Raw genomic sequence first — 14,350 nt, forward strand, 5'->3', positions numbered from 1 at the left:
AGGCGCAAACCACTTTTAAGCAAAAAGAACATTAAGGCTCGTCTCAATTTTGCTAAAAAACATCTCAATGATTGCCAAGACTTTTGGGAAAATACCTTATGGACCGACGAGACAAAAGTTGAACTTTTTGGAAGGTGCGTGTCCAGTTACATCTGGCGTAGAAGTAACACAGCATGTCAGCAAAAGAACATCATACCAACAGTAAAATATGGTGGCGGTAGTGTGATGGTCTGGGGTTGTTTTGCTGCTTCAGGACCTGGAAGGCTTGCTGTGATAGATGGAACCATGAATTCTACTGTCTACCAAAAAATCCTGAAGGAGTATGTCCGGCCATCTGTTCGTCAACTCAAGCTAAAGCGATCTTGGGTGCTGCAGCAGGACAATGACCCAAAACACACCAGCAAATCCACCTCTGAATGGCTGAAGAAAAACAAAATGAAGACTTTGGAGTGGCCTAGTCAAAGTCCTGACCTGAATCGTATTGAGATGTTGTGGCATGACCTTAAAAAGGTGGTTCATGCTAGAAAACCCTCAAATAAAGCTGAATTACAACAATTCTGCAAAGATGAGTGGGCCAAAATTCCTCCAGAGCGCTGTAAAAGACTTGTTGCAAGTTATCGCAAACGCTTGACTACAGTTATTGCTGCTAAGGGTGGCCCAACCAGTTATTAGGTTCAGGGGGCAATCTCTTTTTCACACAGCTCCATGTAGGTTTTGTGTTTTTTTTCTTACTAAATAATAAAAACCATCATTTAGAACTGCATTTTGTGTTCAATTATGTTATGTTATCAATTATGTTATCTTTGACTAATAGTTAACGGTTTTTGATGAGCAGAAACATTTAAGTGTGACAAACATGCAAAAGAATACGAAATCAGGAAGGGGGCAAATAGTTTTTCACACCACTGTAGACATCTTAATTTTCTTTTTACTTTGTAATGCTTAACCTTTTCGGGACCGGCCACCTACCCCCCCTTAAGGACCAGGCATTTTGCGCGGGAAGGGGGTGCGCACGTTTGGGGGGGGGGGGTCAGGCGGCCGGATCCCGTGTGTGGCTGCCAGGCATTGTGTCCCTCCTTGGTGGCCTGGGCCCCCCCTTCTGCCAGCAGCCTTCACTTACCTTCCAGGCTCCAGCGATGAGCCGCACGGGACCCTCTTCTCCGGCCGGCATCTCCGTTCTGTCTGACGAGCAGTTCCGGGTCGCGGCTTGATGACGTCATCAAGCCGGGACCCGGCGATGACGTCAGATGAAGCGGAGATGCCGGCCAGAGCGGAGGGGGGCGCCGATTGTCGCTGGAACGGCAGGGAGGTGAGTGGATCCTCTTCTTTCCCCCCCTGCCGCCGCAGCTGTCAAACAGATCACTACGATCCGACGGCGATCGTAGTGATCAGCAGCCATACGCGATGGCTGCTGATCACTCGGGGGAGATGTCGGCTGTCATATGACGGCTTAATCTCCCCCTCCGGGTGCGCACGATCGCGTCGGGAGCGGAAATTGCGGGCCGGCGTAGATTCTACGCCGCATCAGGCTAGAACAGCCACAAGTGCGGCGTAGAATCTAATGCACATGGTCCCGAAAAGGTTAATCAGGCATAAAAAGGTAAACAAGCCTGCAGGAATCAGTGTCACTCACCCCAGTATCGGTGGTGCTTTTCTCAATGGCCAGCATGCTGCAGGGACCAGCGGCTCTGCTTTCACTGAGGGGACGCTTGCTGCGGGGACCTGCGGTTCTCCTGTCACTGAGGGGACACTCCTCTTAAATGGCCAGCATGCTGCGGGGACCGGCGGCGATGCTGTCACTGAGGCAGCGGTTTCCCTAATGGCCAGCGTGCTGTGGGGACTGGCGGCGATGCTGTCACTGAGGCAGCAGTTTTCCTAATGGCCAGAGTGCTGCGGGGATGATTATCGGTTCGCCCGGGACCAGTGTGCGGCTCTGTGCTTTCCCCAATGTTGTTCAGTGTCTGCAGCCTAGAGGGAGGATCAGCGTTCCTCATCTCGTACAACCCCGGGAGCGGCAGCTCCACTCGTTATGACCTGGAGTGATCTTCCGCGCTGAGGCTTAAAGTCCTTGCTTGATGACCTCATCAAGCAAGGGACCCTTAAAGCCACAGCGGGGACCTGAGTATAAGAAGTCTGAATCACACAACTGAATTAAGCATGCAGAAGTCTTGTGAGATGATGAAATAATGTCAGAAACATAATCTGCTGCATGCTTGGTCAGGGGCCCAGCCTAATATGACTATAGGCAGAGGAGCAGCAAGACTGGCAGGCAACTGGTATACATTACAAGGAAATACATATTGCACATACCATAGCTTTATTACAGTGGTCTTTAAATATAAAAGTAAAGTAACCCACAACTGTGGCATGGCAGTCACTTTTCAATGGAGAAAAAGGCAAAAACAAAGTTATCTTAAAGAGACTCTGTAACAAAATTTTCATCCTTATTTCTTCTATCCTATAAGTTCCTATACCTGTTCTAATGTGCTCTGTCTAACTGCAGCCTTTCCTACTTGCACAGTGGCTGTATCATCTCTGTTATATGATCGAATCTCTATTCTGTCGGCTGAGGCTGGAATGTGTGGAATGTGCTGCACTGCTTGTCATTGGCAGAAGCTATACACACCCTCTTCAGGCCCCCTGCAGGCTCTGTATGACTCACACACTCTGCTTATGTGAGCCTATCACAAGCTGGTTAGTTTGTTTGTAAACACTGCCTAAAACTGGCAATTACAAGCCAGGTTTGCAGCAGAGAGTGGCAGAAACATCACAGAGGGGCCCAGGAGAACATAATGAATAGAAAGGTATGCGTTTTGTTGTAAAAATTTTAGAGTACAGATTCTCTTTAACAAATCTAGTAAGAAACACCATTAACAATCATCCAAACATGTTTAATTTCCATCATCATTATAACCCAAGTAAATTTACAGAAGGCTCACTTTTAACCACTTGCCGACCGCGTCATGCCGATAGGACTGCCTAACACCGATCGGCGTAATGTCCTGGAGCAGTGGTTTGTGGGCGATCGCATCGCCCAGCATCCTTTGCAGCCCCCGTGTCATGAGCCCGCCAACCAATTAGCAGCGCCGGCGGGCTGTACGGGTATGATCTACACGGTAGTAAATGTATAATACATGTTTTGCAAACGTGTATTATACAGGCTGCCTCCTCCTCTGGTGGTCAGAGTGCCCAGATCGACCACCAGAAAGGATGGAAGCCCTGCCAAAGTACTACATTGCCCGCTGATTATCCCTCACTGGCCCCTCCCCCATTGTTTTGGCTTCTGACTGAGGTCTGATTGACATCTGGTCGCCTGTCATCAGCTCTGATTGAGGTCTGATTGGCATCTGATTAAGGTCTGAGTGACTTCTGATAGTCTGTGCTCTGTTGATAGCCATGTGATCGCCCGTTTTCACTCTGATTGGCATCTGATCGGCCTCTGATTGACCTCTGTCTGTTTCTAATTGCGTTCGATTGCCTCCGTTTTCAATTGCCATCTGATTTCGTTCTGATTGCCTCCGATTGTATCAGATTGCCCTCTGATCACCCCTGTCGTTATCCTAGTGATCTAAAACCACTAATCATTGAAAACTGTCACTGTTTTAGTATCACTAGTGTTAAGTTAGGCCAGTGAGTTAGCTAGGCCCCTTTGTTAGGTAGCATCAGTTAGCGCCCAGCCCACTACACCGCAGTCACTAATTAGTCGCCGATTAACATAATCACTATCGCTGATCAGCATTGGTACTATATAGTATCTGTAAGTGATCAGTACTGATCACAGTCAGATCTATACAAGTATGTTAGGGTCACCTTAGTGTAGGCTCCACTAAAAAAACGCAGTGTTTCCTCGATCAGGCCTGATCGGTCAGCCACACTTGCGTTTAGCCCGCCCCACCGCAGTGACAGAAATTTTCCGACTGACTGACCAACCAGCTGCAGCACTGATGGTGCATCCTGACAGAAGCATTGGGCGTCTGTCAGATTACACACGTCGGTGCATGCAGCACTGCAGGACGAGATAAGTTTGCCGAGGCATTTGAGCTGAGGGGCGGTGTTGGAGTTCATATGCTTTTGGCAAGCACTCTGTATCAAAATTGGCAACTTTTTTCATCCCCATCGATCGATGTGAATGGATTATTCGGGTTTGCCAGGGCATACGAGCAAAGTGGGTTTGGAAAATTTTGTGGGTGGTGCTCCCATGTCCTGGCAAACGCCATGCACCTTTTTTTCTCATTTTTTTCATGCACATTGATCAATGCGAACAAGAGAATCTTTGCTGGTCATTTTTCCTTTTATGGAAAAAAAAGTGCATCACCCGTATGCCCAATATAAGGAGTATAGCAGAAACTCCTAATACAGGCCATACATGTAATGATTGCAGAGGCCCTACACTGCCAGGACAGACCCCACAAATGACCCCATTTTGGAAAGAAGACACCCCAAGGTATGCTCTGAGGGGCATAGTGAGTTCATAGAAGATTTTATTTTTTGTCACAAGTTAAGTCATTTACAGAGATATGTCACACACAGGATGGGTATGTGTGAAGAGACACCCCAAAAAACATTTTACTACTGAGTACCAGTGATACGCGTGACCCTTTTTTCCAGCCTAGCTGTGCAAAGGGGCCCAAAGTCCAATGAGTACCTTTAGGATTTCACAGGTCAATTTTACTTATTTGGTTTCCAGACTACTCCTCGCGGTTTAGGGCCCCTAAAATGCCTGGGCAGTATAGGAACCCCACAGGTGACCCCCATTTTGGAAAGAAGACACCCCAAGGTATTCCGTGAGGTTCATAGATTTTATTTTTTTGTCACAAGTTAGTGGAGAATGACATTGAGAAAAAAAAAAAAAAAACACAAATCAATTTCCACTAACTTGTGACACAGACAAAAAAAAAATAAAATAAAAATAAATAAATTTATGAACTCACCATAACCCTCATGGAATACCTTGGGGTGTCTTCTTTCCAAAATGGTGTCACTTGTGGAGTTCCTATACTAACAATAAGGAAGAGGGCGGGCCCCGGTGCGCGTATCACCATAAAAGCATTTTATTGGCGGCAGATGGTAAAAACAGAGGAGGTCCCAGATGGAGAGCACTCCCCCCTACCTGACAGCTGTTTCACAACATCCATTGTATCATCACAGGTTTTGTGGGGGTGCAGAGAGGCCTCTCTGCACCCCCGCAAAACCTCTGATGATACAACGGATGTTGTGAAACAGCTGTCAGGTAGGGGGAGCACTCTACATCGGGGGCCTCCTCTGTTTTTACCATCTGCCGCCAATAGATGCTTTTATGGTGATACGAGCACCGGGGGCCACCCTCTTCCTTATTCTTTTGATTAAAAGTTGTGCTATGGCTGCTGCACGGTGTATGTTAACCAATGGACTTTGCAGATAGCCCGGGTTATTCATGAAATGCTGTTGTGCTAGTCATTCTTCCCCTTTATCGCAGGAGTTCCTATACTGCCCTGGCATTTTAGGGGCCCTACACCGTGAGTAGTAGTCTGGAAACCATATAAGTAAAATTGACCTGTGAAATCCTGAAAGGTACCGTATATTCCGGCGTATAAGACGACTTTTTGAACCCTGAAAATCTTCTGCAAAGTGGGGGGGTCGTCTTATACGCCGGGTGTCAGGTGCGGGTGTCAGTATTTGTGCCAGGCAGAGCTTACCGGATGCAGCAGCCTTGGCGGAAAGGTCCGCTCGTGTCCTGGGTCCTTCTATGTCCTCCACTGTCCCCTTGCATCATTCCTGTCCGTGTCCAGTGTTTGAAGATTCAAAGCTGCAATACAGTAACTAGCATCTTGCGAGCAGCCGCTCGCGTGGGTAACGGCAGCTTCCTGGTTCCGGGTCACCTGACTGGTGACATGTGCGTAGGAAGACACTGAACTGTGGAGCACTGACAGGAATGATGCAGGGGGACAGTGTAGGACATAGAAGGACCCAGGACACGAGTGGACCTTTCCGCTAAGGCTGCTGCACACGGTAAGCTCTGCCTGGCACAAATACTGACACCCCACACCTGACACCCAGTTCTAAAATAACACAGCCTGAACTTTTTTTCCCTCCCCTGGATGACTGCAGCACCCAGTAATATACAAAGGGTGTATACAGGGTTAGGCCAGGAGGACAGAGGAGGCAGGTTGTGAAGAGGGGTAGTCTTATACGGCGAGTATATGGCAAACTTTATTTTAACTGGAAAAGTTGGGGGGTCGTCTTATACACCGGGTCGTCTTATACGCCGGAATATACGGTACTTATTGGACGTTGGGCTCCTTTGCACAGCTAGGCTGCAAAAAAAGTGTCACACGTGGTTTCCCCGTACTCAGGCAGGTATGAGTGAAAAGACACACCAAAACACATTATACTACTTCTCCTGAGTACGGCGATACCACATGTGACACTTTTTTTGCTGCCTAGCTGTACAAAGGGGCCCACAGTCTGAGTACCTTTAGGATTTCACAGGTCAATTTTAATTATTTGGTTTCCAGACTACTCCAATGACCACCTTCAGGTTTTACAGGGGTGCTCACAATTTAGCCCCCCCCCCCCCAAATGCCAGGGCAGTAGAAGTACCCCACAAGTGACTCAATTTTGGAAAGTAGACACCCCAAGGTATTCTTTGAGGGGCGTGGTGAGTCCGTGGCAGATATCATTTTTTTTGTCACAAGTTAGCAGAAATGGAAACTTTTTTGTCAGTGTCATTTTCTGCTAACTTGTGACAAACAAAATCTTTTATGAACTCATGCCCCTCAGCAAATACCTTGGGGTGTCTTTCCAAAATGGGGTTATTTGGGGTGTATTTATACTATCCTGGCATTCTAGCACTTCAAGAAACATGAAAGGTGCTCAGAAAAGTCAGAGCTGCTTCAAACTGCACAAATTCACTTTTTTGTACCTTAGTTTGTAAACGCTATAACTTTTACCCAAACCAATATACACTTATTGGAATTTTTTTAAATCAAAGAAATGTAGCACAACAAATTTGGACAAGAACTTTATTTGAACAATTTTGACAAAATAACTTTGATGAATATAGTAAAAACTAAAAATTGCAGCAGCAATCAAATAGCACCAAAAGAAAGCTGCATTAGTGACAAGAAAAGGAGGTAAAATTAGTTTGGGTGGTAAGTTGTACAACCGAGCAATAAACAGTTAAAGCTGTGCAGTGCTGAATTGTAAAAAATAAAATAAAAAGAAATGGCCTGGTCTTTGAGGTGGGGGGGGGGGGGGGGATGTTTAACGCTGCGGTGCTCAAATTGTTAACCCCGAATTGTAGCTTGGGTTCAGCAGATCGCTACAATCGCTACGGTTTGCTTTTTAACATAGGAATCGCGGTAGGTCATTTCCACTACCGCGATTCATTTTTGCCGGGAACGCGAAGCGGAGCGATATTTGCCGCGATTTTGCTATGCAGTGCATAGCAAAATCGCAGCCGCGAACATCGTGTAATCGCCGGTAATTGCGATTCAGCAATCGCTAGCGTTCAGCGTAAACGCTAGCGATTGCTAGTGGAAAAGGGCCCTTAAAGTGGATTCGTGATAAACTTTTACTCATTGCACAATTGTGTTTCTTTCATATAGTTTATAGAGCATTCCTCAAGCCAAAAACTTTTTTGTTTTTGTTTTAATACTTTTTAATTCCCTATAAACTAAACAAGCCTTGCCCACAGCTCCTTTTGTGCCTTGGCATTTTCAGACAGTAGCAAGGGCTTAGGGCCCGTTTCCACTAGCGTGGAAACCGGGCCAAATCCAGTTTCCCCACAGGCAAATCGCACGGAGAAACTCTGCCATAGGAAATAGTGGCGCCGCCGGCCGAATCGCTTGCCCTAGCGATTCGATAGTCACTGCCCACAGTTTTCGCACGGGAGGCAGCGAATCTCATAGCCGTGCATGGCATGGCTTCTGGGATTAGTCTGCATTCCCGCAGACCCGGACGTGCCTCTCGTCTCCCAGCCGCGCGGTGGCTAGTGAAAATGGGCCCTTACAGGAGCTAAGTCTGAGCAGGAGGGCGAGGTGTTACTAGCAATTGATTTCAGGGGCAGAGGGGAGGAGGGAGGAGGAGAGGAGACTTAACCTCCTTAGCGGTAACCCCGAGCTGAGCTCGGGGTAAGCCGCCGCGGAGAATATCTCAGCCCCTGGTGGGGCGATTCCTGTCCTGTAAATTGCTGTACGCGCAGCCAGCACTTTGCTAGCTGCGCGTCCAGCTCGATCGCCGCCGCTCTGCGGCGATCGTCCGCACGCAGCGGCGGAAGAGGGCCCGCCCCCGCCAGAGCCCTGCGCAGCCCGGACCAATCAGTCCCGGGCAGAGCAAAGGGCTCGATCGGATGGGTCTGACGTCAGGACGTCGGCTGACGTCCATGACGTCATTCTGATCGTCGCCATGGCGACAGGAGAAGCCAAACAGGAGATCGCGTTCTATATGCGATCTCCTGTTTACTTTTGTGGCCGGCGGTGATCAGACTAGAGGGACACATGCGCCCTCTAGTGGTGTTTTATGTAGCTACAGGTAGCTACATGAAACAAACAAACAAAATTTTTTTTTTAAAAAAGTGCAATGCAGCCTCCTTGGCGGAAAAATTGAACCGCCAAAGAGGTTAATTTACACATAGGCAAGCTTATAGCCCTTAGCATGTGACAATGTGACAAACAGAAAATGGCTGCCGGGGACCTGAACAGGATGGATCAAGCAGTGGTTATTACATTAAGGCCCGGTCTAGTTAAACGGCCCGTTCCCAGATCGGAAGGGAACGGATTATAATGGATCCAATGTTAACCTATGGCTCTGTTCACATCTATCCAAACAGATCCCTTACACGCGATCAGCTGAACAGACTGCAACTTTGGCTCTGCAGCAATATTTCCAGACCGCTGAGCCCAGGGGAACGGAAACAGAAGCTGAAGCGCTGCATTGGGGACACTGAGAAAACGGAACGTTCTAAATAGAAAAATAAACTTTGGGGTGGGGAAATGGAATGGAAGCAGCAGAACGGAATAGCAATGGAGTGAATACAGATCCGATCAACCGGTGATCAGATCCTTTTGCCACTGCAACATAAGTGTGAACCAGGCCTTAAAGAGTAACTGTCAGGCTGCAGAAGCTAATTTAAACCTCTATTCTCCTGTGTTAAACAGTTTAGAAGGAAGCCCAAAAGCAATTAGTGAAGATAAAAATCTCAGTTACCTTTGATGTGTGCTTATCAGCAAGGCTGTTATTCTTAAGAAGACGCAAGCCGCATACCATACTGCAAAGCATTCTGGGGCTCTCCCCTCGGCTGCTAATGAGACGTTACAGCAGCTTGTAATCGCGTAGCACTGATAAATCTCGGGCAGAGTACACTGCAGGAGTCAGCTATTGTTCCTAGCCACATGGCTCATTAATATTCACTGCACACTGTGTTTAGTACCAGCTTATCTGTGATCAGGAAGCAGGCAGGACATGACGACACATTTGACAGAAAAACATGGAGCCTGCCATGAGCTGTCAGGAGCATCTATCTCTGCATATACTATATACAAATTCTGTGAAATCCAAACGTGGACAGTGAAATGCATATGTAATGTAAGTACAGCCAATCTTTAGCTACTGATATATGTGTTTATTTCTCTGAGACCTTATACCTAACAGCTCCTCTTTAAAGACAACTAAAGCAGGTCATACACACATCCATTCTCCCTGTTGATACTCAGAAGATTCAAATCTGCTGAAAAATGCCACAAAAAAAGTCAGATTGATCTCTGATTGATTTGGGCGTACTGATCAGACTGAATGAAAGATTGGTTGTGGGTCTGGTGCAGCAGTCAATCGGAAGCCACACAGTACAACGCTGCAGTTTGATTCTTCAATAGATTCTCAGCTGGACTCTACTGAAAATGGCTTTGTGGTATATGGATGGAATAGTTTCCAATCTAAACTAATTTCAGTCAGAGGACATGCTTGTTTGAGACATCAGGAAAAAAACGTTCTGCCTCTACTAAAAAAGCCTCAACCAACTACAGTCAACACTAATATTTACGAAGCAATACATGCTGCAAAGTGCAATAAACACAACTATACCAAGTGAGGACTTCATCTTATATAAAATTGCCTTGAACAACTTCAGAAACGCACTCTCTGTGGCAAAAAAGTCCTATTTTTCTTCCCTAATAGCCTATTTACACAATCCAAAACACTTGTTCAGCACCTTCAACTCCGTTCTCCATCCCCCTCCTCCTTCATCTTGCTTATCAGCTGAAGAATTTGCAACATACTTCACTGATAAAATTGACAAAATCAGAAGTGAATTCTCCATGTAGCCCTCAAATCCCACATCCACACCTCTCATTGACTGTTCTCTAACTGCCTTCTCTCCACTCTCTGAACACTCTTTCCTCTATAATTGCCAAAGCTAATCTAACCACCTGTTCTTTGGATCCTATTCCCTCCCATTTCATTCCGCAGCTATCCTCATCTCTCTTGCCTGCACTAACAACGCTATTTAACCTGTCCCTCTCTACTGGCATCTTTCCGTCCCCACTCAAAAAAAGCTGTTGTGACACCACTACTTAAAAAACCTTCTCTAGATCCTACCGTCTTTCCCCGAATTTAAGACCTACTCTGAAAATAAGACCTAGCTTATATTTCGAGTATGCTCGAAATATAAGCCATCCTCCTTATATAAGGCCTAGTGCCAGGGACATAGCCGGCGCTGGGGACCTGCTCCCTGACCCCCGCCCGCCCGCTCGTTTGCCCGCTCGCTTGCCCGCTCGCTTTACCTCCTAAGTTCTATGCTCCCAGTCCCCTCCATTAAGGAAGTCCGGATCACCTGCTGCTTAACCTCCGCATAATTTACACCGCAGATCAGCGGTGACGTCAGCCATGTAGTCCGGGAACAGCTCCGCCCTGTACAGGAAGTAAACAGAGATAACTTCCTGTTCAGGGCAGCGCTTACCAGACTACATCAGCTGCCTTTACCGCTAATCTGCAGTGTGAATTATGCGGAGCAAAAGCAGCAGGGGATCCGGACTTCCTTAATGGAGGGGACTGGGAGCATAGAACTTAGGAGGTAAAGCGGGCAAGCGAGCGGGCAAACGGGCGGGCGGGGGGGTCAGGGAGCAGGTCCCCAGCGCCGGCTATGTCTCTGGCACTAATCCTTATATAAGGAGGATACTGGTATATACCGGTACAATTGCTACACAATAGGGATTTAGCTATAGCCAGGAGGAATCTGGCTATATACTAATGGGAGATCTGGCTACCCCCCGGAATGTAAGACCTCCCCGAAAATAAGCCCTAGCACATCTTCTGAAGGACAAAATAATATAAGACGGTCTTATTTTCGGGGAAACACGGTACCACACTTGCCAACTACCGCCCAGTGTCACTTCTCCCATTTGCATCCAAACTACTTGAACGCCATATACATGCAGAATTAAGCCATTATTTATCTGCTAACTCCCTACTTGATCAGTTCCAGTCTGGCTTTCGCTCTAACCACTCCACGAAAACAGCCCTTACGAAAGTGGCCAATGACCTTCTTACACCCAAATCCAAAGGTCAATTTTCCATACTCATCCTTCTTGACCTGTCATCAGCATTTGATACTGTCGACCACACCTTACTCCTACAAATACTTTCAAATGTTGGAATAAAGGGCCTTTCTCTCACATGGTTATCTTCCTACCTCTCTGGAAGGTCCTTCACAGTCTCCTACTCAGATCAGATCTCTTCTCCTCATGCTTTGTCTGTCGGGGTTCCCCAAGGCTTTGTCCTTGGTCCCCTCCTCTTTTCCATCTACATGCATGGTCTTGGTGATTTAATCAACTCATTCGAGTTTCAATACCACCCCTATGCAGACGATACACAACTGTACCTCTCTGCCCCAGACCTTAACTCCCTCCTTAAACGTGTTCCTGACTGCTTGTCTGCTATATCCTCCTTCATGTCCTCTCGCTTCCTAAAACTTAATATGAGTAAAACGGAACTAATAATTTTTCCACCGTCTCTGTCCATCTCCCTGCCTGAAGTAACAATAAATGTTAATAACACTCCCATAACTTCAGTTCCCAAAGCTCGGTGCTTGGGGGTGATATTCGACTCATCTCTCTTTTATTCCTCGTGTTCACTCCATAACCAGCTCCTGCCATCTCCAACTCAAAAACATATCTCGTATCCGTCCCTTTTTCACTCAAGACACAACTAAAATGTTATGCTCTCATAATTTCTCGTCTGGACTACTGCAACATACTACTTTGTGGACTACCGTCTAACAAACTGACCCCGCTCCGGGCAGTACTGAACTCAGCTGCTCGTCTCATTCATCTTTCTTCTCGATCTTCCTCTGCCGACCCTCTTTGTCAAGCTCTTCACTGGCTGCAAATTAACCAGAGGATTCAGTTCAAACTCCTAACCCTAACCTACAAAGCTCTCCACAATCTCTCTCCCCGGTACATATCCTCACTAATCTCCAGATACAAACCCAATCGCAATCTCAGATCGGCACATGATCTTCTGTTGTCCTCCTCTAGAATCAACTCCTCACATTCACGTTTACAAGACTTCGCACGCGCTTCACCCCTCCTCTGGAATGCCCTCCCACAACACATCCGTCACTCGCCAACCTTTGTTACCTTTAAACGCTCTCTAAAAACACACTTGTTCCGACAAGCATATGCTCTACCTTAGGCCACTTCCCTTTGTACTAAGACCAAATTGCACTTCTACTAGGTATCCTAAAACACAAAGCCTCTATATATTTGCTGCATACTACCCCTCCTCCTGCCCCCCCCCCCCCCCCCCCATACCCTTTAGACTGTAAGCTTGCAAGGGCAGGGCTCTCTCCCCCTTTTGTGTCTTGGTAACCATTATACATTTTATTCATCGTGTTCATTTTATCACTGTCATTACCAATTCTATAATTTGTATTTTGTATCATTCTTTGTATTTTGTCACTAATTATGTATCTTGTACATTGGTGTACACCATGGTCTGTATTATTATGTACCCCATGTTTGTTTCTTACTTTGTACAGCGCCACGGAATATGTTGGTGCTTTATAAATCAAAAAATAATAATAATAATTACAAAATGTTGCCTTACAGATGTTGTACTTTGTTCTTACTGCAGCTCTAGTGTGCACAATTCCTGTACATATTCAGAAACCATTCTCTTCTTCAGAAGAACATGACTCAAACAAGGCCTGTTTCTACCACAGTTTAACAATGGTATAAGTGCTCCATTTTAATTTATTTTTTTACAAGTACAAACAACGCCATGAAAAGTTGCATGAATGTACAGTAACTGGCTTTACCAATTAGTACAATTAAAGTGAGACTTCTGATATCTTGTTTGCTGCAATACAAAACGAGCTTTTTATTATTTAAATTTAATCTAAAATATCTTGCCCTCCCTTCCCACTACTCGAGAGTCAACTAGCCATATCATTACTTTTCCTCCTATCACATACGTCTACGCACTACCTAGAAAAATGAAACCGCCTTTTAATACAGAAAAGATCTACTAATAATTTATACACCCTCATAATTTAGTTCCTCAACGCTAATACAAAACAATGACTCCTCCCCACAGACTCCATTACTCCCACCTCCAAACAATATGGTATCCCCAACTCCGGTACCTGAGGCGTTATACCAGCTGCCGGCATGGCTTGCCTCTCTGCACAGCGCTCGGTTTGACATCTTGGAGCCGGAGCCGCCTATGATGTGTTGCCAGGATGCGAAAAAGGATGGCCCTCTGTACGGTGTCAACAATCCCTGCGCAATATGTCTGTTCCTTGATGTCGAAGAGGGTTAAATGTAATGAAACCACCGAAAGGAGGAAGAAACCGAAGGATAGGAACGGCGCTCCTCTAGCACACAGCTAGCGCCTAATATTTTTCACGCTGAGGCTTGTATACGTGCTTTATGAAGATATGTTAGAGGTGTCCTGTCGCTTCAGACTATCCGTCTAAAATAGCTACCTTGTGCACTGCGCATGCGTGTGCATGCGCACAACCACCAGCTCGTCTTCAAAGGAGGGGGGGGGGTCGTCTGTTTTAGCTACCTTTCTCCCTCGTGGTCACTCAGAACGACTTCTGAATCTGAAGAGAACGAGTGTACTGTAGTTTGTTTGTGCCGTGCAGCTGTGTTCTGAATATCTCTCCCTCCTGCGCACACACGATGGTTTGCCCTCTTGTGCAGACGCTGGATTGACCTGCATAGGCCACCAAATAAAGCCATAGGCTACCAAATGGCGTTGAAGTTCCAGGCCTGGTTTCGTACAATGCCTGTGCCATCTACTTATTACTGCTAAAAACGTATAAATGGCCGCTTAACAAAGGCTCTACAGAATTCCTATTTACTTACGAAAA

The 14,350-nt window shown here is 46.4% G+C and overlaps 1 protein-coding gene across 4 annotated transcripts in view; it reads right to left on the reverse strand.

Moving 5' to 3' along the window:
• MEMO1 (mediator of cell motility 1) overlaps positions 1-13,981 on the reverse strand; it is a 715,696-nt gene extending 701,715 nt beyond the window's left edge. For 3 of the 4 annotated variants that reach the window (XM_068231917.1, XM_068231919.1, XM_068231918.1), the window contains exon 1: positions 13,619-13,981. In XM_068231917.1, the coding sequence (XP_068088018.1) occupies positions 13,619-13,679 (61 nt within the window). In that variant the 5' untranslated portion in view covers positions 13,680-13,981. The remainder of the gene's footprint in view (positions 1-13,618) is intronic. The other variant, XM_068231916.1, reaches the window with a different exon arrangement.
• Between the last annotated feature and the right edge of the window lie 369 nt (positions 13,982-14,350).

The sequence above is a fragment of the Hyperolius riggenbachi genome, chromosome 4, assembly GCF_040937935.1.
Source record: "Hyperolius riggenbachi isolate aHypRig1 chromosome 4, aHypRig1.pri, whole genome shotgun sequence".
NCBI classification, from domain to species: Eukaryota; Metazoa; Chordata; class Amphibia; order Anura; family Hyperoliidae; genus Hyperolius; species Hyperolius riggenbachi.